General features: G+C 38.6%; 1 protein-coding gene across 7 annotated transcripts in view; it reads right to left on the reverse strand.

Annotated features, from left to right (window-relative positions):
• Nucleotides 1-24,326, reverse strand: part of LOC108658181 (uncharacterized) — a 64,881-nt gene extending 40,555 nt beyond the window's left edge. For 2 of the 7 annotated variants that reach the window (XM_089259442.1, XM_030382870.2), the window contains exons 1-3: nucleotides 24,022-24,326; nucleotides 21,253-21,720; nucleotides 963-2,050 (exon numbers count right to left, since the gene is read on the reverse strand). In XM_089259442.1, the coding sequence (XP_089115568.1) occupies nucleotides 963-1,692 (730 nt within the window). In that variant the 5' untranslated portion in view covers nucleotides 1,693-2,050; nucleotides 21,253-21,720; nucleotides 24,022-24,326. Of the gene's footprint in view, nucleotides 1-962; nucleotides 2,051-21,252; nucleotides 21,721-23,869 lie in introns of all 7 variants that reach the window. The other 5 variants (XM_018110840.3, XM_089259358.1, XM_089259308.1 and 2 more) reach the window with 5 other exon arrangements.
• Between the last annotated feature and the right edge of the window lie 2,411 nt (nucleotides 24,327-26,737).

Genomic DNA, 26,737 nt, shown 5'->3' on the forward strand with positions numbered 1-26,737 from the left:
TAGTAGAGCATCTCTCAGGATCGTGGCAAATCGAGCGAGTATTACCCAGTCAGTCATAGCCGACTGCCTAACAAAGTCTGCGCATAATGCATGCAAATTGAGTTTGCATTGAGGACAATATTTTACAATGATAAAAGACATTCTTATGCAGGAAATGCAGAGAGTCCTCGACATGCTTGTCGCGGATGAATCCTAGAAGATGCCCTCTTAACTGAGTTGCATCATGATAGCTGCAGAAAAAATGGAAACCTCTTGGCATTTACCATAACAAAGTTGCCTTTGATTAGCGAGCACTCTCCTCTAAGTACATCAAGCATCTTTACTATTCAATTAAATGTGCACAAGAAAAAGGACAGCTGACAATAAAATGAGGTTAATGCATAGTGCAATAAGAAAAACAATAAGCAATCGCTAGGCAAGACTGTTCGACTCAGAGATTCCCTGAATTCTTCGAGGAGCATACATTTCTTTTTTGATTTGGTTGGATTATAGCTAAAATCGAAATTCTCTAAAAAACATATGAATCCATATTCGACCTTAGCTTTAAGGAAGTAGGATATACAATTTTGTATATAACTTTATAACTGGTTTTCGATACGCTTGTTAATAGACATCAAATACATGGGAATAGTTATCGATTCGTTGCACCAACTGCGCTGTAGCAGAGCTGAGATATCAGTTCCTCAAAGGATTCTGAAGATCTCACAGTCGAACAAAGTCGACTGAAGCTTTCTTAGTAGTTTCTAAATATTTTTCTGGTCAACGCCAAATGAGAAAAACAAAAACAGAAGAAAATGAGAAAGAACAACAATAATCAAAACAAAATGACTAAAAAAAAAGAATAAATCGCATTGGTTTATATATGTATTGCTGTTACTCTGCATGTGACTGTGTTTGGGTGTGTGTGTGAGTTTTTTTTTTGGTGTTAGTGTTGATTTTGCTAGCTGAAGTTGTTTACTCACCGACATCGTGTATAAAATCGACGCTGGCGTTAGATAAATGTACTTGAAAAAACTCAACGAAATGCTGGAAGCCCTGTTGCACTTGCATCATATCAATGTGCAGTGACGAAGGTATTAAAACGGCTACACGCTGAGCTGCGACAGCTGCAGCTGTTGTTGTTTGTTGTTTTTGATGTTGGCGACGTTGGCGTTGTTGTAGTTGTTGTTGTTGTTGTTGTTGTTCCAGTTCTTGTTGCTGTTGCTCTCGTGGATGTTGCAGTTGCTGTTGCGTTGCGGTATCTTGCTGTTGACGTGCTTGACGTACCAATTCTTGCACATTGCTTTTTTGTTGTTGTTGTTGTTGTTGTTGTAGTTGTCTTTGCTGTTGTGTTGTTGTTGCTGTCGCTGATGCTGTTGAGGTTCTCAAAAATGGATTGGTGCTAAGTGTTGTTGTTGCTGCTGTTGTCCGCCTCGCTGTCGCTCTCGCTGTTGTCGCTGTTGTTGTCGCTGTCGTTGCCGTGGACGTAACCGCAGTTGTTGCAGTCGCATTTGCCAATGTCTTGGGCACATTGCCAGCTGGCGTTGTGGTCGGTGGGGCAAGATTTTGGCCTGATGAAAAGACGTTGCTGTTGCTGGCGCCAGAGGTGTTATTCAAGGTAGTTGAGGTGGAGGAGGCGTGATGGGAATTAAGAAAGAAGAAGGCTGTCAACAGCAGAAATAATTTAGCAATTTGACAGATTGTTAACTTCATTTATGTTGTGTATTTTGTTTGTTGCTGTGGTTGTTTTTTCTTGTTCTTGTTGTTGTACTTGTAGTTGTCGCTGTACTTTTTGTTGTATTCACTATTATGGTGTCTTTAACTTTGCTACTGCAGAGCTCACGGACCCAGCTGTCGAGTCCTCCTTTAGCCGTTTACATTTTGCTGCCGATGATGTTGTTGATTATTGTGGCTGTCGTCGATGTCGAGGTTGTTGCTGCTTCTGCAGTTGCTGTTGCTGTTGCTGTTGCTGCTGCTGTTGCTGTTGTTGTGATTGCTGTTAATGAACTTTTCTCGGGCTTCACTTAGTTTGCTCATAATTGCAATCCATTGGTTTCCAAATTGAAGCTGCCTGGAAATACGCGAAAAAAATGGCGGATTGAGTAAATGAAATGCAATTTGCCGTTGCAGTCTTTATATAAACTGGAAAATCAATGAGAATAAAATGAGCTGTACGAAGATTTCATGCAACTGTCAAACGCAAACAACTCAAGTTTAATTCACACATTCGACAGTTGGTTTGGATAAAGTTCTTTGCAAATGAAGGGTATTTAAGCATTCGATTCGGAATTGTCTGTTGATGGGCTGCTTAATGGAATTGCTAAAGTTATTTGAAGAGCGCAAGCGCAAGTACATAATTTCATTAAGCAAACCGCACACACAAATTAATTAAATTAAAATTTTAAATTAGTTAAAAATTCTGATAGAATCGACGCATACTCTCTCTCTCGCTCTCACAGTGCTTCGCTTGTTTTTGTTTCACTTGGCTGGCAGCGTTTTCATGCACGTTTAAGCACTCACCCACGCACAATCGCATAGGAAACAGTTAAGCACATGCACACACATGTACACCCACACACCCAAGCACACACACACACACACAGATGCGAATTTTCAGAGAAATGCGATGCTCTGCATAATTTGTGGCGCGAATTCGGGCCGCGAGGCGTTGGTGGCTGGCAGTTCCGGTTCGTGCCTTCTTTTGTTGCTATAAAAACCGGATTGCCATAAAATTGATTGCGCCTAAATAAACATTTTGTATATAATTTTGTTGTTGTTACCGGTGTGTGGGTGGGGGACGGGAGGGTTGGTGGATGCGTGTACTTTTCTCTGAACTCTTTGACTTTATTTATATTCGTTGCGCTTCGATTGCTTTGCATTTCAATGCTCAGCACCAATCAGGAGTCGTAGGGTATTCTACTTTTAGTAACAATCATGTTTGTAAAAAATAAAAAATCTTATAAGGCAATTTCAGGTATTGTCCGTAAATATAGACAAAATATGAAATTTTTTTCCTTATACCTTAGACCTGTGCAATTTTTAGGATATATTCAAGTCATCTACATTCTTCTGATATAGTTTTACAACCGCCACCTTGAACTTTAAGGACAAAGTTCATACGGATTTTTTGTCTATTCATAGATCTGGAGCTACCACCAGCTCAGCCTTCTCTGTTTGCTTCTGCCTACTTCATGCTTGATTACCTGCGAAACGCATTCGTGCGGCAATATTTCAATTCATCAGCAATGGCGCCAATCTAAACTTTCATTAAGATATTAAATTTGGTCCTCTTATCGTCTGAAATCAGTGGCCCGATGGCCTCAATCCTCATTGCCAGCCATAGCCATACTCATTCGATTGCCCGGAAATGATTGATCGCTGCTTTGGATTGCCCAAAAAGGGCCTAAATAAATAATCTACAACCGCCCCAGGCGCATTGTGGCACATTGAGCATTTCCCTGATTATAGACGCTTTGTAAATTTTGTCTTCCGGCACAGTGGGGTTGACCGCTCAAAGGTTAAGCGATATGCATGTTAAACTGCTGTCTAAATGGGATTGCTAATTGTTGGAGCTGTGCAGATTTTATGATTCGCAATTAATTTAATAATGCCTCAAATGTGAATTTGAGTTTACCACTTTGGTCAATTAAGTTGGCGAGCTCTCATTGGAAAATTTTATTTTCTAATGAGTAAACAGAGTGAAAACGTAAACTGCTTGAATTGGATTTGACTCTGATTTCATATCATTCTCAAATGATTATGGCTTGATATGAGAAGAGCAAGACGAGAATGACAGCAAAATTCAGTTTACAGCAGAGTTGCGATATTTTCGACATAGCTGGACGGACCAGCTGCTTGTAGAGTGAGCGGTAACCCTTAAGCCCTTTTAAATACAGCCACCATTTTAATGACTGGCAATGTGAGGCCGTGGGCAAAGGCCAAGGGGCGTTTGCTGTAGTCACGAGCATCTAGTCAAAATGGAAAAGTAAAAGCGTTTTCAAGAGCAAAATAGCTTTTAATTTTATGTGATTTTACGAGGAACATAATAAGCGCGTAACTAGCGGACTGCATTGGGCCAAGGAAAAGTAGCAGGAGTCGGAGCAGGAGCAGGAGCAGGAGCAGGAGCGATAAACAACATTGACGGCGCGTTCTAGCACGCTGATATAAATAAACATATTAAAAACATTCAAGGATGCGAGCAATAAAAGCGAAAAATAATAAAAAGAAAAAACAAATACACAGAAAGCAGCTTGATAGGTGATGTAGATAGAGGGTGCGATGTGGCTAACTGGGCTGGCCTCCATCATTTTTAGTGTACTTGCTATACATACATACATATATATGTATATTTTGAGCCCACTCTCGCCACACTCACATATACTTATGCACACCTCATCGGCGTTTGGGAAACTCTCATCTCGCTCATCTAGCCGTCATATTCGCTTTCATTTATTTTTATTTAACTCAATTTTTTGCTGCTGCCTCTATTTCTTCTCAATGTTTCTTGATATTTGTGCGTTTGCGTAGGGTGTCCTTTCTTAAGGGCATTATTAGTAAGGCGCACCTACATCAACTCATACAACCACCCACACACACACACACACACACACACAGATTCCAGCAAATACTTGCTTGTATCCATACAAATAGTAAGATATGCGTGCGGATTTACTCTTGCTCGACGGCTTTCGGCCTCGCTGGCGTATACATAATATTGTTGGCAAACGGCAGCTTCCTTGAAAATTTATAACCACTTGTTCTCCCGCTTATTTACATACATATTGACTGACACACACACACACACACGCACACACAGCAAGCGGCAGTTAGCGTGCGTGTGAGTGTATGCTGGTCTATCTGGAGCATCTTTAATACGCACACATATACATATGCATTGAGGCCTCGCATACCCGGCTCGGCTCTCTCAGCTCGGCGGCATCTTTACAGCTAACAATGTGCGGTAAGTGGTGACCGGTGCCGGGAAAGCATCTGCCACTCATAGCCACACTTATCAAGTGCCTGTTAGGTGTCTCTCCGCGCTGCCAAGAGCGAGAGTCTCTGTGCGCGTGTGTGTTTTATTTACCATATGCCCTGAATGCCTCAAGAATATGAGTGGTTTTCGTAAGCACTTTAACTTTCAGTCCAACATCTTGAAGGCCCTTCTGATAGTTTATCAAGCTAAATAATACACACATGTCCAAGCTCACAGCCTATAGCTAGGCAAATTCCGTATGCTAGAGCCTATTATGCTTGAAATAATGTAGATTATATAATAATATTCAAGCTTATATTATTTGTCTTTCATTTCTATATTTATATTATTTATTTTATTAGTAATATTTATGTATTTAAGAGTATGTGAATTTATAATTTGTTAATTTGATTACCAGGTCTTTTTTAGACTCACAATGTAAATGAGGGGCAAAAGAAGGCATGGGAGGCCCATAGGGCTTATATATATTCAAGATTCGCTAAAGACATCGACCCTGTGAACCACAAAAGTTAGAGAATTGCTTGATTCAGGGTATCTCCTAGCTGAGTCACCCCAACTAGAGCACTTTTAGTTCTTCTTCTTTTTTTCGCTATTCAAATTTGCAGGCATTGACAGCAGGTGTATTAACTCAATTACGCGGTTGCTCTAGTTACCCCAGACAAATGATTCAAGTCGTGGATGCTGTTGCATAAATTGTTTTATGTTGTTTTGATGGGCAAAGGCACAGGGAACAGGTTGCTAGGCAGCGGTGTGCTAATTGAACTCAGCTTGAAGCATTTGCCAACTTGATCCCTAAGGTCAGTCTAAGGCGCGGCAGCTAAGGCGTAGATGGTGAAACCTCCATCTCTTTATATTTCATTGGAGTAAAATAAATAAATTCATTAGAAAATGCTGCACCTGAAGTATTTATCAACATTGGCAAGTAAACAACCAATTCAGCTCGGTTTTTATTTACAGCTCTTTATGCGAGCTTTACGAATCTCGAAAGGAATTGCCGAATGGTTGCTCTCTAGCTCAGAGTTGAATTGCGTTGGAGCTGCTGTGCTGCTTCCTTTACTAATTTCAATTTAAATTGTGGCAAGAGCAAACTTTGGGTATTTGGATAAAGCCACTGTCGTTGCCCGCATTCGTTTGTTGATTGTGGAGCATTGACTGAGGTTTTGGTTTGGGTTTGAGTTTCTGGGTGCAGAGGTTTCCTACACCAACCTAGAGCTAGATTGTAATTTATGGAAAGCTGAATAATGAACTCCTGGCAATTCGACTTCCAATTGCCTTTGCCTAAACAAATTCTAGTTGGAATTTATGAAAAGAAATAGTTATTTTACGCTGGGGAATAGAAAATTCTTGGAGGCCAATCTATTGAAATCAGAATAAATTAAACTGAGACTTATATAAAGTTGAATGGTTTTCATTAATAACAATATAAATTTGTATTTGTTGCATAAAATCGAATTGATTTTTGCCTTTATATACTATATGCCTTATAGGTCAACATTGTGTTGACCTGCACTGATATTGTTTTGATTGCATGTGCCTTTTGTTGCGCATGCAAAAATTATATAAAGGAAACCCAAAATGTTTTACAGCCACAGGCACAGCCAGCCAGACTCTTGACACTGTGGACTGCAATAAGTATACGCCGCGTGATTTGCTTTTTCTCGATAACCAACAGAAGCCCCAGTATGTGTGTATGTGTGTGTGTGTGTTGGGGGTGTGTGCTTGTGTGCAGTGAATGCAGCATCGCACAAAGTTTCACTCGTTCTTTGTGTTTTTTTTTCTTGTTTTTTCTTTTTTTGTGTTACTCTTTTTTCCATCACGCCTGCTCCGCCTACACTTGGCGACAAAAATCTCTTGCGCAACACACGCAAAGCGAAGGATTTTCAATGGTTCAGTTGTTTGTTGTTGTTGTTGCTGCTGTTGTTGTTGGTGCTGCCTTAACTGCTTGTTGTTTATTACCGTTCCAGCTGTTGGCCATGTTATGTTGATGTCTTACTCTATGCGTGTGTGTGTGTGAGTGCTTTTTTGCGAGTGTGTGTGTGTGTGTTTAGGCTTTGAGTGAAAACAACGTCCTCGTCTTTTTGTTTGTGCACAAATTAGTGGCAAGCAAAGCAAAGACTCAATATGAACTTGAATCTGTTGGCGCAATTTCCGTACATATGTATGAACACATACATTACACACACACACACATGCAAATATGAAACTTTTCCATTCTACATAAGAGTACTCATATTCGTACGTACATACAGACTAATCTTTGATTTTGTTGCCAATGTGCCGTTGATTGTTGTAATTGTATTCAAAAAGTTTTGTGTCGTTATTGTAGTTGTTAAAGTTGTGTTGCTACTGTTGTTGATGTTGCTGCCAGTTGATTTACTTATTGTTGTTGTTATTGGCCTTCGAGTAATTCGATTTTGTGCTTGTGCTTGCGCTTGGGCTATTTGATTGCCTTAAATGTCAATTGACTATAATGACTTTTCTGTTGACCTTGCTTTCAATCAGAACTAATAAGACACAAGCCATTTTCATCCTATGAAAAGGCGTATTTTGTTTACCTCATAAAGTATATAATATACGCAAATAGCTAACATTATATTCTTATGCGCATACGTGCTTCAATCTAACTCAAAATAGTTGTAGCAATTGATTTGAGCAAATGATATGAAACAAACTCTGAACTATAATTTAGGATGTATGAATAAATTAGTTCATATTATATGATAGTCAATCAAAATTAATAAACTATTTTGATTTTTTCTCTCTTAGATTATTACATTGAACATAATTTTTGGAGCAACTTTATAAATAATAAATTAATAAATTTTCAATTTTAAATAAATATGTTTTATTATTTTTAACATACAATAGAGAGCTTAATGCTGTTAAAGCTTCAAAGCATTGTAAATCATGTGACATTATTTATAAAGCAATTTATGGTGTAACAGCTTTAACTGAAATTTATTTCCTTGCCGCAATGCTAAGTAATTAAATTTCCCAAAGCACTGATGGAAAATTTTTTAAAATAATTTACATTACATTATTTGCGCAAATTTATGCAGATTTTTGTTGAAGCACTTGCAAACATCACCCACACACATAAATAAGAGCACATACATACATACATATATATACACACAAACAGTCGCACTTTCAGGCCCATTCATCATTAAAATTCTGCCAAAAATATAGAAAATAAAAATAAAATATAAAGGAAGTGAGAGAGAGCGAGGGAGAGAAAGAGAGAGAGAGAGAGAGAGATTTAAAGAACTAGAGGGGCAAGCAGCTAAGTAGGGGCTAGAGTGAAGGAGTAAGAGAGGGAACGCGAGTGTGGAGAGAAAATGAGAGCGAGAGAAACAGAGTGAGTCAAAGAGAAAGAAAAACAGCAGAGATGAGACTCAACCAGCGGCTAGCAGAAAAATATTCCAGTAAAAAATCTGCGCATAATGTCACATTTTCTATACCAAACAGTATATATATAAATATATATACATATACATGCATAAATATATGTAAGTATGTACATTTATGCATATAGAAATGTTTATGAATTCTGTCCGCTGCTTGAAGGAGAATCTCAGACATTTTAATGAAAAACACTTGCGGGTATAGAACTTTCTGCTGGTACAAGTGCACGCATATATAAATATATATGTAGATATATGTGTGTATATACATAATAAATATATTTGTAAGTACGTATGTATATATACTAATACACCTGCATTGAAATCGGCGTTGGGCACACGTTTTATGCGCGGCAAGAATCAGAGCTAAAAGCAATTTGCATATTCGAGCAAACGAAAATTCTGAGCGCTTTCCACTTAACATTTTTATTCGCATTTTATTTGATTTACGCTGAGCTCAAAGTCTTCTTTACCTGAGCGCTGAGCGCTTGGCGCTGTATCGCTTACCCCACTTGGAGACGTTCGAGCGTCCAACGATTCGCTCAGCACTTAAGTTGTGTAAGGGTAATAAAGCAAAAATCTCAGAAAATTCGTTTGTCGAGAGCCACTGCCACTGCTCTCCAGTTAGATCGATATACCTTCAACTCCCCACCTACACGCAGACACACACATACAAATGTGTGTGTGTGACAATATATGTATTGGCAGCACTCTAGCAAAGATTGTGATGATAAATGATTTACGACTATTTGCGCACTGCGTCAGCCAATTACATTAATTGTGTTATGTCGCCCAGATACATATGTTGAAGTATGTGTTATAAATATTAATTAAGTGGCGTCGTGGCGTGGGCGAAATAGCCTACAGATGTCTAATTTCAGCCATCAGATGTTAAGCCTGAGGCCTAGCACGGATTACACTTTGTTGCCTTTACAAATCCAAGTGATTTGGCCTGGTGTTTGGGCATCAGGGAACAGCGCTATCAGATTAACTGGATTGTAAAAGCCAAGTATGCTTACTTTAATGTATTTTAAAGCGAATAATGGTGCGCTCGTTTCACAGTGATGAAAACCGAGCAGACTCTGGAGTATAAATATTTAGCATTAGCTACTTGAGACATGAATGCTTATATTATATATACAGGAATGCCTTTGGCCATTTTCAAAAAATCGCCAAGTCTGCCTGTTTAAGTTGAGGCTAGTTTGCCAAAAGAACAAATATGAACAATTTATGCTTTGGGTATCAAAATTTATCCTTTGGATATCATTTGTGCATACTCTTCTAATATAACACTAATGTGTTGACAGCTTCTATAATATAACTATACAGAGAGATTCACACACACACTAACACACTTACATAGCTCGGCCGTAGCAGGCACAAAAACTATACGAAATGAGTTCCCTTTAGTAAATATATGCAGACAAATTTGTAGAGCAAAGCCCGTCCATAAATTTGACCAGTCCAGTTTAGGCTCTGCGGCTTGCTGGGGGTCAGCATAAACATTCTCCATTATGTTTCAATGGCTGCCAAAGAGACCTACAAATAGTCTCGCATTTGAGTTGCTACTCACACATATACAGAAATTTAATTATGTAGTGAATTTTCTTTTTCCCCTTTTGGACTTGATGTTTTTTCCCGTCTCTTTTTGTGCTGCGATTTATATTGCATTGCAGGAATTTGTTTTACTCAGCTTTGGTAGGTCAGCAGAACCCTTTTTTTTTGTGGGCTCTGCCTATCCTAAGCCCATTTAATACGCTTTGACCTTGCGCGCTGCTGCCGTTGCTCTCCCTGGGCTTTCATAATAATGAAGAGCATATTTTTGGGGGAATTGCGACGGCGGACGAGTGGATGGTCTAACCGGAGACGTCGTTCAAGTCCACCAATTGGGTTAATTGAATTTCCAGTTGAGCTACAGCCGCAGCTACAGCTTCAGCTGAGACACTTCAGCAACTCAGCTCAGCTTGGGGACATTTCGGCTGTCAACTAATTCTATTTCGGCCCTCGTTCGTTGCCATATTGTCGGCATGTCCCAGTTTTTGGCACCAGGCGGATTATGAGCTAAAGTATACAGCTTGCTATTTACGGTTGTGTTCTCGGATTCTCTTAAATATAAAAAATAGTCACGTCAAAATGATGGGATGAAAAAAATAAGAGGGATAATTAATGGTATTATTAAAATATACTTTTATTTATACATACAGAAGTGCACTGATTAGGCATTATTTTTTGAGAGTGCTAATTAACTTTACTTTGCTTGGCATATTTTATACTTCAACTTAATGTTGATTAAATTATGGCAAGTCTTTAATACGAAACTCGCATGGCCTAAGCTTTTTCCCTAGTTGACATTTTTGTTCAATTTCTAGTTTCTAAGCTGACACAATTTCCGTTATTTATCTCAGCCGCATTACCAACCCGAACTGCAAAATGTGCGAATATCCTTTGATGCTGCCGCCATGCGACGATTCCCAGCCAAAAGCAGAAAATGTGTTGGCTCTGCGGCTGCTTGTGTTATTATTTTTTCCTTTTTTTTTTTTCTAATTGAAATACAGGGAAACTATGCGTAAAACTAGTGCAAAAAGTTGCTGCACAAATAGAACTAAAACTGTTTGCACAGAGATAAACACACACATGCAGAGATTGTCTACGTACATAAACACAAAAATACACGCTAATTGCCTTAATATAGCCAATTAAAAAAAAAAAACATTATCTGTGCAAATGATTTTCATTCTGATTATTTAACGCGGCAAATTAAAGTTGTCCATGGACGCTGAACTAAAGGCTAAAGAATGTTAAAAATGATGCCACTAATTATTACTGGTAAGTAGATTTAGAGATAATCACATCATTATAAATACAGAAATAAACAATATGCGCTTTTCCAACGAAACATCAAATATGCGAATTGTTAAATGTTAAATGTTAAAAGATCGATTTGAAATAAATTACGGTTAAAATATAAGAAGAGTAATCCTTATATTGAACATTTATTATTTGTCATTCATATATGACTTGGCCAACTTTGTTTTGATTGTGAATAAAAATAATACATAAATACGTCTATGGGTTGCATATGCCGCACATATGGTTGCCATGCGTTACAAGCCCTTTAAGCTGATGTGCATGTATGCATTTGTATGCCTGGCTCAGCAGGCAGGGTGTCTGACAGCAGTGTTGGCACCTTCGAGATCCGAAATAAGTTGAATTGGGGGTGAAAATAGCATAAAATGTAAAAGTAAAGGCTGGAATACTAGGCTAGATGACGAATGGAAGAAAGCAGAACAAAACTAACAAATATATTTAATAAATTATTTGCAATGATCTGTCTTTGTATTTACTCATAGTAATGCTTTTCATTTATAAGTATTTCTACTTTGTTTGAGTTATAAACGCCTCCTCTAAGTGTTTCTTCTAAGAATTTCCTTTGAGTATTTCCGCTCAGTATTTCCTCTAAGTATTTTCCTAAGTATTTCCTCAAAGTATTTAATGCTTAGCTGAACGATCATTAAATATGTTCACACACACACACGCTTCACGTTAAAGCACTGAACGATTGACCTCCATCAGGCCTGGGCGACTGAAGAAGCTCTGCAGCTGCAGCCCTTTTATATAGGATGACTAACTCACTAACACTAACACCAAGTCACGCTCAAAAGTTGAGCCTGACGGCAGGTAGAGGTCGTTGCAGTCGACTTTTAAGTGACCAATAGGAGCACTCTCTGCTGCTGCAGACACTCTAGCTTCGTTTTACTCAAATATAAGCACCAAGTGAGTACTGCTGCATACACATACACATACATGGACAACTTAAATGATCTTCTGTAGTTATTCGTCGGCAATTGCGCTTGTTAGACAGACTGAGAGGCAGATTGATTGAGAGACAGACTGAGAGACAGGCAGAGAGACAGGCAGAGAGACAGATATACACACATTTATAGACAAACAAACACGCATTATTAAATCGTATAATAAGGCTAAATGTTGATATGCTAAATAGCTTATGTACACTAATATACATATAATTATTAAATGCCATAGGCAGTCTCGTTTTCCACAGTATATTATGGACTTGGACTTCTGCATTGTCTGCCTCAATTTCTGGCTATTCCATTCCATACTTATTTTCAATGGATTATCAATAGGCTAGACCACTTTTAACTAGGCTACATCTAGCCTAAAACAGGCTAAGCTGGCAGCACTGCCTGGCCGAGTCGTGCCGCAGGAGTGGCATATGTTGGCGTATCGCTGCTGCGGTGGCACGTGTCTTTTGCCCACACAAATTGCCACATTCGCGCCTGTATGCCCGTTGAGTTAACTCATTTACATTCAAATTGAAAAGGATTACGCCGCGCGAAACGCGCATCGTGAAAGGAGGAAATAATCCTACTGCCCGTTGGCCATTGACTGCTGTCCGGCTGAAAATTTTGTGCGAAAACTTGTATTATGCACGCCCAATTAACAGTTTGCCTCGATCTAGGCAGTGAGTGAGGCGTCCGTTCGTCAGTTCCTGCTAATGAGCTAAACGAATTAATTCGTGCTGCGTGAGCATTGACAAACTACACGCGACTTTAATTATTCACATACGCGCATTGCCAGGAAATCGAGTGCTTAGCAAGATGGCTGCTAGCCAAGTTGAATGTTAGTCTTGGCCAAGATCTTGAGCAGCTGCCTTAGTACACTCGATGCTCTAGCACAACTCCACGCTCTACGTGATGGCAGCTAGCCAAGAGGAAAGAGGGGGGTGGGAGAGCATTTGTAGATTGCAAAGTGTGTGACAAGTTTATGGCTTTTTGAGGGCACATCGGATTAGTCCGTATGTGGTTAAAGCCTTCTCTGTCGTATGTCATGAGATGTCACCCGTTAAAATTTCACGTTCGCCGAGCGCTGAAGTTTTGCGGTTTACCGAGCGTTATAATGGGTTCACTGAACTTGCTTGCGTGACTCTGATAAACATTATGTGGCCATACAATTTGTGCTCTTCAAATGTAGTCATCTTAGCGGGCATAGAGTCTTTTGAGTTGGGGACGCCTAATTACAGCCATAGGGAAAATATTCAAGCAAATTCTAGACCTTATACATGACAAAACAATTTACGCATTTTAATCAAACATAACTTTGTGATTTTCAATTCTGATCGCTTTTCATTCGCCTTTTATCCTAATACTTCACTTGGAAAACTCATTTGACTTCCAAAATGCTTTGGCCTTAGCAAATGTCACAGCAACTCTGCAAATAGCCTCACCAACGGCTTCCACTTAACCCTTTTGCCCTCAACTTTCACGGTTTACTTTCTCTGAGCAATCTTCCAGCTTCCTCTGTGTATACCGGCATACACAAATCTCTCAAGTTTACGAATTTTCTTTTTCCACAAAAATCAATTCAAGCAAATGCAGTCAAAGCGGCGAGTGGTTGACTAGCGGATACCCTAAGTACACCTTTGATTCCTGACGTTTCGTGTGTGCTATGGTCATTCGTCTAGCGATTATAGCTTATTCAAGAGCTAATCGATATGAAAGAAGTTAGGGAATAGACTCATCGTATTCCATAATAAATGTAAAGCCATCAGCACCTTTTGTTGTATGTAATATAAAGCTCTAATGCCCAATAATACCCTTGCTTTCGCCTAGGTGCTGGGTATAAGCCAAACGCAGCTTGCTCTGCCATATTTACAGACTTTCCCAAATTCCTTCCGTTATTCTGCTTCTCCTTCTGCGTTTTTCATTCATTGGGCGGTTGCGCCGTTTGCCTCCTTCCGCCTTGCAACGGCGTGTAATTGTTGGGAAACGGTGTCCCGATTTAGACCGTCTTGATTTTGACTTCAGCCTCGCTCTGTTTTGGCGCTAGGGTTACGGTTTCACCAACAGTTTTATACAATTTTTATTGTTCTCGTTATTGTATACAAAGTGGAATGAGTATTTGATGAAAAATTAAGTGTTCCCGCCCATTGGGAGCGTGGCTAATTGGACCTGAAAATTCAGTGATTTTTCTAGCTGTGCTATATTTTGAGCACTGTTGATGTAGAGAGAGTTGAGTGCTAATGATTCAAGCGCAGAAGAAAACTAAGAATCGTTGGGTTATCAGTTCTTCAGGGAATCTCATAGTCGAGCAGTCTGCCCTAGAGCTTTCTTATGTAGACTTAAGAAAAAGGCAAAGTATTTGTAGAATGGCTTTGAATTTGCAGCGTTAGATTATTTTGTGAGCGAGGGCACTCGCTAATTAGAAGCAACTAATGAGATGCCAGTCGAGTCGGCTGCCGTGGCCACAGAGACACCTGGTCACAAAACCGTGACACAAATTAGTGACCACCATCGAGCAGTATAACGATGGTCGCTTTGCCATTCCCACGGCCAGCCATCAACAGTTTCCATGCCTCACGAATGCAACCCGCTGCGATGGCCAAAGCACCTGACTCCACCACACTGCTCCCCTGGCCGCAAAGCACATAAATCACGGCTCTGGCTCTGCAGTGACTTGTCCTCATTAATTTGCTCCTTGGCTGAGTTTAATTTCTCTGAATGTCTCTAATTGCAACGGCTCTTTATCGTGGAAGACTCGTTCACTTCGCACTGATAGAAAAATGTTTGCACATAGCAATCTGTGATAATTGCTAATATTTTTTTTTTTTTCCTAGATCTTTGCAGATGGGTTTCGCTTTCAATCGAATAAGGTTCATCATCTGAGAAATGGAACTTTGAGCAAAGGAGCTTATAATTTAAGGTAATAATATAAAAAACTATTTTATAGAAAACGAATTCAAACTTAAACTGCAATAAAATTAAATCGATTTGAATATATGGATACATAAATATAAAGTATTTATCTAAAATGTAATAAATTACAAACAACGATAAGAATTAGGTATATTCAAATTTTTTGTATATATTTATTATTAAAAGAAACATGCAATTATTGCTGCGAAGTAAATTTTAAGGTAATATATATATATATATTTATATTAAAAATAAATTTATTATCGGACATTCATATAACATTTATTTAATTTGTTGAATATTTCTTGAGAAATGTTGAGTGTGCCATTGGCACCTACAAATATTTTATTTTCTGGCATGCAAAGCTTTAAGTCTTTAACTGCCGAACACACATCATCAAATTTCATTCAAGTAAACAACATTGATGTGCCCGAACGAATTGGAGGACTTTTTAAAATGCAAATTAATTGAGAGTTAATTTAAATATTTGCAGTTGCCAACAAGTGAAATCGTCAGCAGCAATTATCAAGCATATTACGTATACGCCACCGGCGCATTTCAGTGTATTTTAAGAATTAAAGAAACAAAATATCCACAAGGCTAGAGCATGGTCGACGATAATGGATTTTTAATATTTAAGGAATTTTTAATACATATTCATTAAACATGCGCAAATCTTATTAACTCAGTCACAAATATTTTAGATCTATTTACTAATTGTTAATATTAAATATTAATAAGTTTTTGAATTTAATTTATTTGCCATTAGATGCAATTTATTATTTGCTGTTTAACATACACAATTATTATTTATTGCTTGCTCTTCATAATAAACAATTTTTAACAGATAAATAATGTTTCGTGCTTGCAGTATATAAGATATTCACGATTCGGTCTGGCCATGTTTATTTGTTTATTTGTTTTGGCAAACAACAAAGTAAAGAAATGAAATTCGAAATATATTTCTCGTATACAAAAAACAAACAAGTTAATAATTTTGTTTGTTTTTCCACATATCTGATCTCATTCGTTCAGCATAACTTATGGATTATTAGGGAGCTATTTTCAGACCACAATCTTGCTCAAAACATTTCCTATGTTTATTTCCAAATGCAGTTCTATGGATTCAATAAAAAACAAAATTTAAATCGAATTAATAATAAATGGTGGCCCATATTAAATGTTTAATGCAAAGCCAAGTAAATATTTGTATACAAATTTGAAATTGATTTGTTTTCATTAGCGCTGACTGACTCGCTTGAACCAATTTGTCTGTTTAGAAACGTAATCGATTCGAGTATTTCGCTTTCGCGTATATTTGTGATTCATATGCAATCGGTAAGTGCATTTCAAATGCAATGAATGGCATCGTTTATCACTTGGTAAAACAAATTTGCTTTAAATTGCAAAATTGTTGGGTTGCTCGCTGGCGGGCTTCGGTTGGAATTCCCTTGGCGAGGGGGCCTGGGGAGGGGCACGTTGCATAAATGATGATGCTGTGGCCGCTGTTGCTGGTGTTGCAATTTTCGCTGAGATAATTTGTTGCCGCAAGGAAGTGCATCGAAAGTAGCTGCCCGTTAGTGACTTCATAAATACATACATGGAGCCAGACAATTGTGCCGGTAGGAAGGGATGGGGTGCATACGCATCTACGGGTGTGGCGGAGCATTAAATCATATACGACAAGATAAATTAGCACACAGCAAGCAAACGCGAATAGCAGTAAAAATGAAATAAAAAACCAACTGGCGAATTCAAAAAGACATAAATGCGGTAAAAATAACCCACACACACAGCCGAACATTTCCCACTTTGTTTGCTCAACCAAGCAAAGCTCTGCTCAAAATTCGCAGCAAGTTTTCTGTTGTGCTTTTTACTTTATTTCATTTCACTTTATTTTGTTTCTTCATATTCCTTTGTTTTGTTTTTGTGCGTGTGTGCGTGTGCGTGTGTGTGTGTATTTGTGTGTGCTTGTGTTGCCCTGTCATCTGGTGCTTTTAGCTCAGCCCTGGCGTTTCTCTTCGTGTTTTTCTTTTGTCTATTTACAGCGTCATTTTATTTTTAAAATTTTGCTCTGCTTCCTTTCGGCGTTCGCTGCTCGCACCGCATTCCCTCATCAATGTACGCGACGAGCTGTTTACGCATTCGCCCCGCGCTGCTATTCATATAGGTTGTGCACGTGTGTGTGAGAGTGCGTGTGTGTGTGTGTACGTGTGTGTGCCTGTGGGAGGCTGTGCTTGCGCCTTTTTCATATTCAATTCCATTCAGTTGCCTTAATGTGGCATTAAAGCAGATTGAGAGCGATGAAGTATGTGTGAGTGTGTGTGCGTATGTCACATTGTATATATGTATGTGGGATAGCGTCAATGTGTGCCAGAAGTAAACAAACAGCACAGTGCTGGTCATTCAATTAGTTCAACCTATTGGGTAGCAGTGAGTGTAAACAAGTCTTAGCATAACTAATTTATACAAATTAAAAATTATAATTTTTAAATAAAAATCTAAAATCTAAAATGTATATGAAATTTTAATTAAAAATCTGTAAAATTAAATATTTTTTCGTCATAGGCTTCAACTGATTTTGTTGAGGATTAAACAACTTCTTAGACTTTTGCTAAGAATTTTATTTTCTGACTTAGTCTGTGCTTGTTTTCTTTTAATAAGCTTCAATAATAACTATTAAGTTGACTCTGAAAACTTTTATTTTCCATGACCAGAATGTTTAATATGAATCTAATCTAAGGAACCATCTCTTTAATGTGTAATATATGTACATATAAAAATATCCTTTGTATGTGCATAGCTTGATGGGTTTCTCACTGTTAAATTTAATTTCAATTCATTTTCCTCCCTTGTTTACATTTCTTATATGGGGCGTGATGAAAAAATCGGTCCCAGTTTTAACAAAAGAAAACAATCAAATGTTTTTGACACAAAATTGATGCATTTATGGCAAGCGTAAATAATAAATAAATATTCAAAAAACAAACAACGATTTCTGGCGTCATAAAAAAGTAAAGCTTTTGCTTTTTTACGCTCACACAAAAAGTGAAAAGAGGGTATCGATTATGAATATTATGACACTCACTGTTCTTGTTGTTGTTTATACCCTGTACAAAACTTTAAGTTATATGGATGCGCATACTATGTATATTCGTAAATAATAATATATATATATTTATTTTATTGTTACGCCCTTAGTTTCAGTTTTATTTGAGTTATTGTAAAATCCCTCAAGAGACGAGCGAACAATATTTTGCTCAATAATTCTACGAGCGAATGTTTCTAGTCCATAAAAACAAAAAGGAAGCTGGCAAACGTTTACCAATGATGATAACAGCATTGAAAAACATTGCGAATTTAAAAGGTTTGCATGTTAAAAACCATCAGCAATAAATGTTAAATAATTTGATGAATTATTGAATGTTTGCTTCAAGTGAAACGAAACAATGTGTTTTTTGAACGTGAAATTTATTTAGGATAAATAGGAAATGACAAATATTTATTTGGCTGCCAAGTGGAAAAGAAAATTGAATCGCAGCTGCTGCCAATTTGGCCTTATTCGCATATCTATATTATGCCATATCCATCACACTTGGCACAATTGCAGTTTAGAACAATGGCCAACGAAGTGGCATATTGTTGTTGGTAGGGCTCGCTGTTGCTGCCGATGAGTGATTTGATTAACATTTCAGCACATTTGTGCCGCATGGGCGGGCGAGGTAAATGGAGCCCACTTTCAGTGAGACAGACAAAGGAAATCGAAAAGGAATTGTGCTGATCACAATGGCGTTTGGCTTGCCGTTTGTTTGGCATGCACGCATGTACATCTCATCTTCAAGTCTAATGACAACAAGCCCGGACGCTTCTATGCCAGCCACCATATCCCCGAGCTACAACAAACTTTATGTGCCATGTCGAAACTGAAATCGAGGCAGCTGTGAGGGCGCCTCGGTGGATTACCCGCTGTGTATTCTATTAAAGCTCTGCATTTTGTTGCATACTTTGGGGCGGCCCTATGCAAAACTGCCACGGAGAACGCTTTAAGCCGTGTTGGAGCCGGAAGTTGTAAACGGCAGCGAAAACAAATGTTTCACTTGCCTTGTTGACCGCCTGCCCCTCATGGCAGCCAACTAGCTGTGGCCTCAACTCCGAAGTGCAAATAAAAAAAGAATATAGAACAAAAGTTTGTTGCTGTCGCATGCTGATTGCCGCGTAATAGTGTGTGTGTGTATATCTCTGTGTCTGTGTGTTTGTGTGTGTTAGATTTATGCTCTGTATGTGACAAGTTGAAAAGCCCAAGCGGAATATATGTATGTAAGGCAAAAGTTTGGCAAAGAAGTTGAAACATAGTTCTGTTTAAATTCACTGCGGCTGAGATGGTGGCCTGAAAGCCAGGCCAAGAGATAACTTAGAAATATTGGAGTTGAAGAGTTGAAAGAAACAACTTAATTTATAAGTTTTGCCAGATGATTCTTGGCAATCCCCACAAAGATCTATGTGTTTAGAGTGGCTTTAGGTTATGTTGGGCTGCAATCGATTAACGTAACTGATAAGAGCTAAGCTTTTCAATAATGAGAGAAGCAGCTTGATAATACCTTTTAGGCATTAATATCCCATTTCTAATTATTACAAATATATATATGAATTTTGAATTATAGATTGATATACTTAAGTCGGTTAAAGTTGGCATATAAACGTATATTTCATATCGCTATTGTCACACCCATTCAGTCTAGTCGAGTTATTTATTTGCTGCGAGCTTACGAACATCAGCTAATTAAAATGCTGGCCCACCGTAGGCGACTCGCTAGGAGCCTTCGATGTTAAGTATCAAATAGCATGCAAATCAGATAAATTTCTATCCTATCTCATCCTTAGCCGTTCGCCGCACAGCGGGCTGACAAAATGTCTGTAGGTGATGCTCTTTGCTGTTCAAGTTCATCAGAGGTGCTCACAATGTATATATACATATTCGACTTATATATAGCGCTTGGCTTTGTATTTTTTTTCGTCAGGGGGGGCTGAGGGGGCGACTCACATTTGTTATTTGTTCAGAAATTTGTCAGCACGACTTTCGTGTGACTTTCTGTCTCCATCTCGCGCGTGTCTTTCATTTTTCTGCGCTCTGGGTTTTATTTTGTTCATCAAGTGGATTCTGTTTGGAGCACGGTGTGATGGAGGTTGAATGGTGTGGGTGGCACACGATTGTCATAACAAGTGCGACGTCTTTGGCTAACAAGAAAGACAGCGCCAGGTGTCAGCATTCTTGCAATTTATAAGTTTCAACGCCCAATCAAAGAGCGAGCGTATGTGTGTGTGTGTGTGTGTGTGTGTTTTCATATTTAAATCGACGGTATTATTCAGAGGCTCCCAAGTGCGCAGCATCAGTCAAGTAGATTAATATCATAAAATATTCCATCTATCCACTTGACTTGATATATTTGTCAAATAGCTATACTTAATAATAGTGTCTAAATTTGGAACAACATGGCTCAGTTGCCTTAATTGACTCACATTTTTTTTTTATTTATTTCTTTATTTCTTGATTATCAAATGCAATTCAAGCTTAGTTGGAGCTAGTTGGCTTTCTGGTATTTATAAACAAATATCATCTATAAATATTTCGAAATTCTCTTAGAGATTCGACAATAAATACCTGGCGATTATTGCAGAGCACAATTTCTGCAGTATTGTGGCTAATGAATGCCATAGAGTGGCTGCAGCAAGTGGCACAAGTGCCAGTGCATATTTGCGTAAGTATGTGTGTGTGTGTGTGTGTGTGTGAATAAGCAAAGCTGGAATATTCGCATAAACACTCTGAGTATGTATAAGCTCAATGTGAACTCTCAGGGCATTTGTGCACTCTCAAGCTATTCATACTTGTTTCGAATTGGTTTTGCACGCTGTTGAGCTTAAATAGTCAACAATTAAAGCAGCAAATGGAATTGGCATAAATAAATTTTCTTAAGGCCATGCAATGGATATTAACTTATACAAGATTTATGTTTTTTTATGAATTGTTTCTCTTTTTTTTCAAAATTTCCAAAATTATGTATTTTATAATCATATTCACAATATGTTTATGAAGTATTCAGGGAAGGAATCGATTGTGGCTCAAGGGGTAACGTTACGTATACGTAACGTAAATATATCTTACCAGAGTTGTCACGGAGTTTGAACAGTGTTGATTGCTGCGCAGATGGGGGTCAGTTGCCCGTGTGGCTTTAGGTGTGATCTGTCGGCTAGACAGTCGACTGAGTCCACTGCTGGCACAAAGCTCAATTGGATGATGTCTCTGGGCCGACTTGTGATACACGCACAATTCACTTAAACCGCTTACTCGGAGCGCTTTGAGGGTGCACAGTAAATCCCTTTAGCCAGACGCAATTAAAACGTTTTGCTGTGGCCTTTTGACCGTTTGACTTACGGTTCGTGTCAAGTGCCCTTCGAAATGGGCTTTCCAATGTCAGGCAAACACGTGTTAGCTGTGAAAGCCGAGCTGTAGCTATGATTTGAACGGTTCTCTACTTGATTTTCGGTTCGGTTCGGCTCGGATCGGTTTGAGTTTCAGTCCTTAATGCCCGCACGTTGCGTTCCACGGCGCGCTGCAATTTGCGAAATAGGCCTGTAAAAATTTTAAACATCGACAGCGGCACAAATATTTCGGCAATTAAGATGCGCCCCGGCGTCTGCTCACGGCGCGTATACGCGATGCTGGTAACGGAATTCCTTAATGTAAGCAGGCGTCAGTTGGCTGGCGTGTGTCGTCTTTAATGGCAGCCATGGCGACGGCAGCACTGCCAGCGACACGACAGCCATATCAACAGAACCAATACCCTCCCGCTCTCCCCCAGAGGTATGTCATTCTTGTTAATGCCACTGCTGCGGGCCTCTGCTGGGCTGGAAGGAACTCATGTCGTGAGCCCCTCTAGGCTGTCAACACTTTTGTAGCCTGAGATTATGTGAGTGTGGCTTTGCTTTAGCCTCTGCTAAGCCTTGACTTCAATTCTATTACCTTCTCTAATAACTGTATGGTATTTGCGGTTTTTTGATTCCAAACATGAGCAAGCTATTGAATCGCAGTAAAAGTTGCTCTTTATATGAAATGTATAGAATTTGACATGTTGCAATGTTGGTTAAATCTAGCTTAATTTATCTCTCTTTCTATCTTTCTCTCTCTCTCTCTCTCTCTATGCATAACTGAATTATTACTCGAGAATAATAATCTCCTGCCATTATTTGGTATTTTTATCCCCAATGAGCTGCAATTTTTGTAAAACACCAATTACAATTGCTACAATTGCAATAAATATATTATACTCTGTATTTGTATTGTTGTTCTGCATAATTTTTGATTTATACTCTAAAGAGCTGGCATAAAATAAAATCGATATTTCCATTGAATAATAACAATATTATTGTTGCATTTGTATAAATTTCAACATAATCAACAATTGATGAATGTCGTTGTTTACTTTTGCCTATTGCTGGCATAAATTGTGAAATTTATTCCAAATACACAATTTGGCATATATGGAGGCAGTCTAAGGAAGTCAGTAGTATACGGGTATTGCTTTCGTTATAATGTCATATAATAATTTCCTTAGATCAATCTGACGTTGCTTTAAAGCTGACAAAGCTGTGAAGCCTGACTGAAACCCAAGTAATAAATACTTCGTAAGTATATTATCCTAAAGATGTCAAAGTAAAGGGCTTACTCCCAAGAAATTTTAAGAATGTGGCATTCCTTGCAAACTCAATTTTGTATACCCTGAGCCCATTTGAGATGGGGTGAGCATGGCTTTGTGAGAAGCATGCCACTTACATCAAGTCGATTGAATTCAGAGTAGAGATTGAAATTGCTGCTATTAAGTGACATACAAATTTTACACTTAAGAAGTTGTCAAGCATTCAAAAAATGGTTTTTTTTTCTTCGAATTTCAGAGTTTTTGTAGTTATGGCCTGAAAATTTGACGAGAATAATATGAGAGAGAAAGAAACGGAAAGAAAGTTCACGCCCAGTGACGTGCGTGATTATATATATTTTCGTCTACGTTTGAAGTGGAAAGTGGAAAGTGCTAGCAGCGGGAGTTGGGGCTCAGGGTGTCTCCTAGTCGAGCACACCCGACTAAAAAATGTCTAGTGGTGTTTCATTTATTTTTCGCTGTACAAAGCAACAATGCAAAAAATGTCGTAGGAAAAATGACAAAATGTCAAAGCCTGATAGCATAAATAATTTCTTGGAAGTTTGAACTGTGAAGAAGCCCAAATCAAGTGAAAAGATGAAAGAAATTTCATTAGCATAGGGGATAAGAAAATACTTTCATTCTCACTTTTCCTATATAATAGTTCATTATGCCTAGAAACAATATATTTAATTGAATTTGTGTCATCATCAATATCACAGGCTCCATTTGAGCTGACGATGGGGACGCGTCGGATTCTTTGGCGGCAATTATAGCTCATTAAGGCAAACACCAGCTGATGCCAATGAGTTGGATGTCCACGGCGCTGTCGGACCGAGGAATCAATATCGATATTCCAGGCACGCCATTGGCTTTCGGACCGCATCCCACAATGGCCGCAGACTTCGTGGCAGAGTTGCCTTAGCTGCCCTGAGTTCATTCATAAAAATCTTACGCTTGCTCGGGCGCCAACCTACAAATGCTGGCTGTGCAGTGTTGAAGCCTTAAGCTTAGGCAATAACACGCAAGCTGCAGACACACAAACTCTCTCACCCAGCCACACTCGCACACTGGCACACACACACGCACAAGTTGGGAAACTTTAAGTTGTGGCTGCGGCTGCCACTTAACTTCGAGCAGTTGACTTGGACCGTTTCTTGCAGAAGCCGCGTTCCGTACTTATCTGGGCCGCCCAGTAGAAGAACGATAACAACAGCAAGAACAACAAACACAAGTAGTACCTTAGCAAAAGTCCGCACACGACTTGCGCACGTTGTAGCTGTATTTTTTCACCGAGTGGCACAGAACTGAACGCGTCGAGGTTGTCACGGGAACTGAAATTGAAATTGAAAAGGCAGCGCCTTACATGCGGCCGCCAATCGTCCTTCCTGCCGTCGTCCTCGTGCCTACGGTCGGCTCTGTTCGCAACGAAAGTGAAATGTAACGCATACGCAACGTTGACCCGCTTGCCAAGTTGCGATGCGCGGCAGCTTTTGAAGTAAACGAGACGAGCTTTCGGAGAGCGACAGAGCAAACAGCTGATTTTTGTTATTGGGCTATTTGCCGGCTGGCCTCGTTGCTATTGCTGTTATTGTTGTTGTTGTTGTTGTTGCTCTGCTTTGTTTATGTATTGACAAGCCTTGTTTATGTTTGCAAAGGATTAGGTAATTTATTGTTTTGATAGTTAAGCACATATATAAGTACTAGACTATTGTAATAATAGAGCAGTGTCAGCCATTAAATTCGTGAGCTTTTCATATGCAAATTGAGCACTGACATAACTATGAGCATTGATTTATTGTTTATACATATATAATATAGCTAATGCAAAGATATCCATTAGCATATTTGGTAATTTAGTGACAAATTGAAAGACTTCGTAAATTCTAATAAATATATATAGTTTTGTATTCATTTATAGCTTATCAAAGTAATTTGGAGTTTGAATAATTATTGAAAAGGACTTTATCACAATTTCGTTACTCATCAAATTTAAAACATTTCAGTTGGTTGCAGACTAGGACGTGTCTTATCCTTATATGAGGAAGCTTTAAATTGTAAAAGCGTAAGAGCTTAAAATCGGTCGCAATTTCAGCTTTCAGTTCACAATGGAAACGTATCCTTGCTCAGCGTTTTATGGGAGCTTAAAAAGCTTTAGCTGATTCAGCCTCCTTTCAAGTTTAACCATCCATAAAAGTACAGTTCAGTTAAAACGTACATAATACCAAAAAATGCATATATTTAATGTATGTATATAACATGCATATAATACAAAATAAATTATATTTCACTCATGCAACCGATTTATAAGTATATTAAAAGATTATTCATCGTTGCCTAAATTATAATAAGAATTACTTTATTTTTTTGATTTATTCGGGCTTTATATCAACAATTACTATGTGCATATGTGAATTATATTGTCTTAATCAAATTATAAACTGTCCATGAGCATAACGACAGCAGAGTGCATCCATTGCGTATTGCATTCAGACAGTCTTCTCTTTTTACTCCATAAAAGTTCTCATCCTTTGTGCACAATCGAAACAGAGGAATATAATGGCTTTATAATGCTCATAGCACCTGCCCAATATCAAACTTATATCTTTAACATTGTTTCTTCCACCTCATCACATTAAATTTTCCTCGTAAACATATTTGAAATATTCGATGTGCAACGGCTTTTTAATATCAAGCAAGTAAAGTCTTCTAGGCGAGACTGCTCGACTACGAGGTCATCGGAACTATTCGAAGAATTGCATGGACATCTCCAGGAAACTTTAAGACTATATTATTTGCGATATTTTATATAATTTAATAAATGATCTCCATCGATAACATTACAACAAATATAGCTACAGATTTTTAAAAAGCAATCGAAGTCTCAGACATGGCTAAATCTACTCAGCTGGTCACTTTATTCAAGAATATATACTTTATAGTGTCTGTCACGCCCCCTTACATAGAATTTAACCTAACCGGTATACCCTAATTTTTCCAGGATTTAAAAAATTCGAATACAAAATCCTCTTTCTTTCTTGACTACGTCAACAAATTGTATTGAGCAAAGCTCTGTAAGTGCCGTAAACCTTTAGTTGACGTCACTTAATTTGTATTTTTGTTTGGCCAGTGTAAATTTTATTGCTTAACTTTCTGACACGAAGCCTTTTAGCAGCTGGCCGACCTTTTGGTAGCCCTAGGAATGCCCACAAAGTTTACACAGGTCAAGCAAAATATTTTGCCAAACACATATGACAACTTCTTCTCCGGGGCGTGGCTGAGGCCGCCCACATTGTGTGCATGGCACGCAATAAAGCGGAGAAACCAAATTTATATAAAGGAACGTTTTGCGAACCCTTTTAAAAATCGGATGCTGTTGTTAAAGGGCATCGGGTTAACCACCGACCTCAAAGTTTGCAACTTATTCAGCTGGGCTGAAAATGCTTAAGAATCTACTTAATTTTTCACCATTGATTGACTACAAATTTTTTTCGCCATACCTTTTGAAACAATGCGGAAAAATCGCAGCCATCTGCTTGATTAAATTTCATTCGATCAACGGCTACTGCCACCTGCAGTTCAGCGCAGTTCTCATGCTTTGTGGCTATGGTTACAGGTGTGGCGCAGGTATCGCTTAAATAAATTGAAATTTGTTTACCGCCTCTGTTTGCACAGGCGCCAGGAACCGAATCTAATTAAATGGCCTGATTCACGGAATATGTGGGCTATGGCCGAAAGAAAGAGCTTAGAGCCTCAAAGTTGGCTAAGCTCGCAACAGCTGAGAATCGAACATGATTCTGCCTATTGAGCCAGTCGCACTTACATCCTGTTCCAGTTCCAAAGTTTGGGCCAGCTTTCTTTTGCCCATATCTGTGGCATTGTCTTTGCATGCCAGGCACATAACTCATTTTGAACAGCCCACAGCATGGCTTAAAACCAGGCACGCCAACTTTTTGT

Source organism: Drosophila navojoa, chromosome 2 (genome assembly GCF_054131105.1).
Source record: "Drosophila navojoa isolate 15081-1374.11 chromosome 2, UAZ_NAV_1.0, whole genome shotgun sequence".
In the NCBI taxonomy this organism is placed as follows: Eukaryota; Metazoa; Arthropoda; class Insecta; order Diptera; family Drosophilidae; genus Drosophila; species Drosophila navojoa.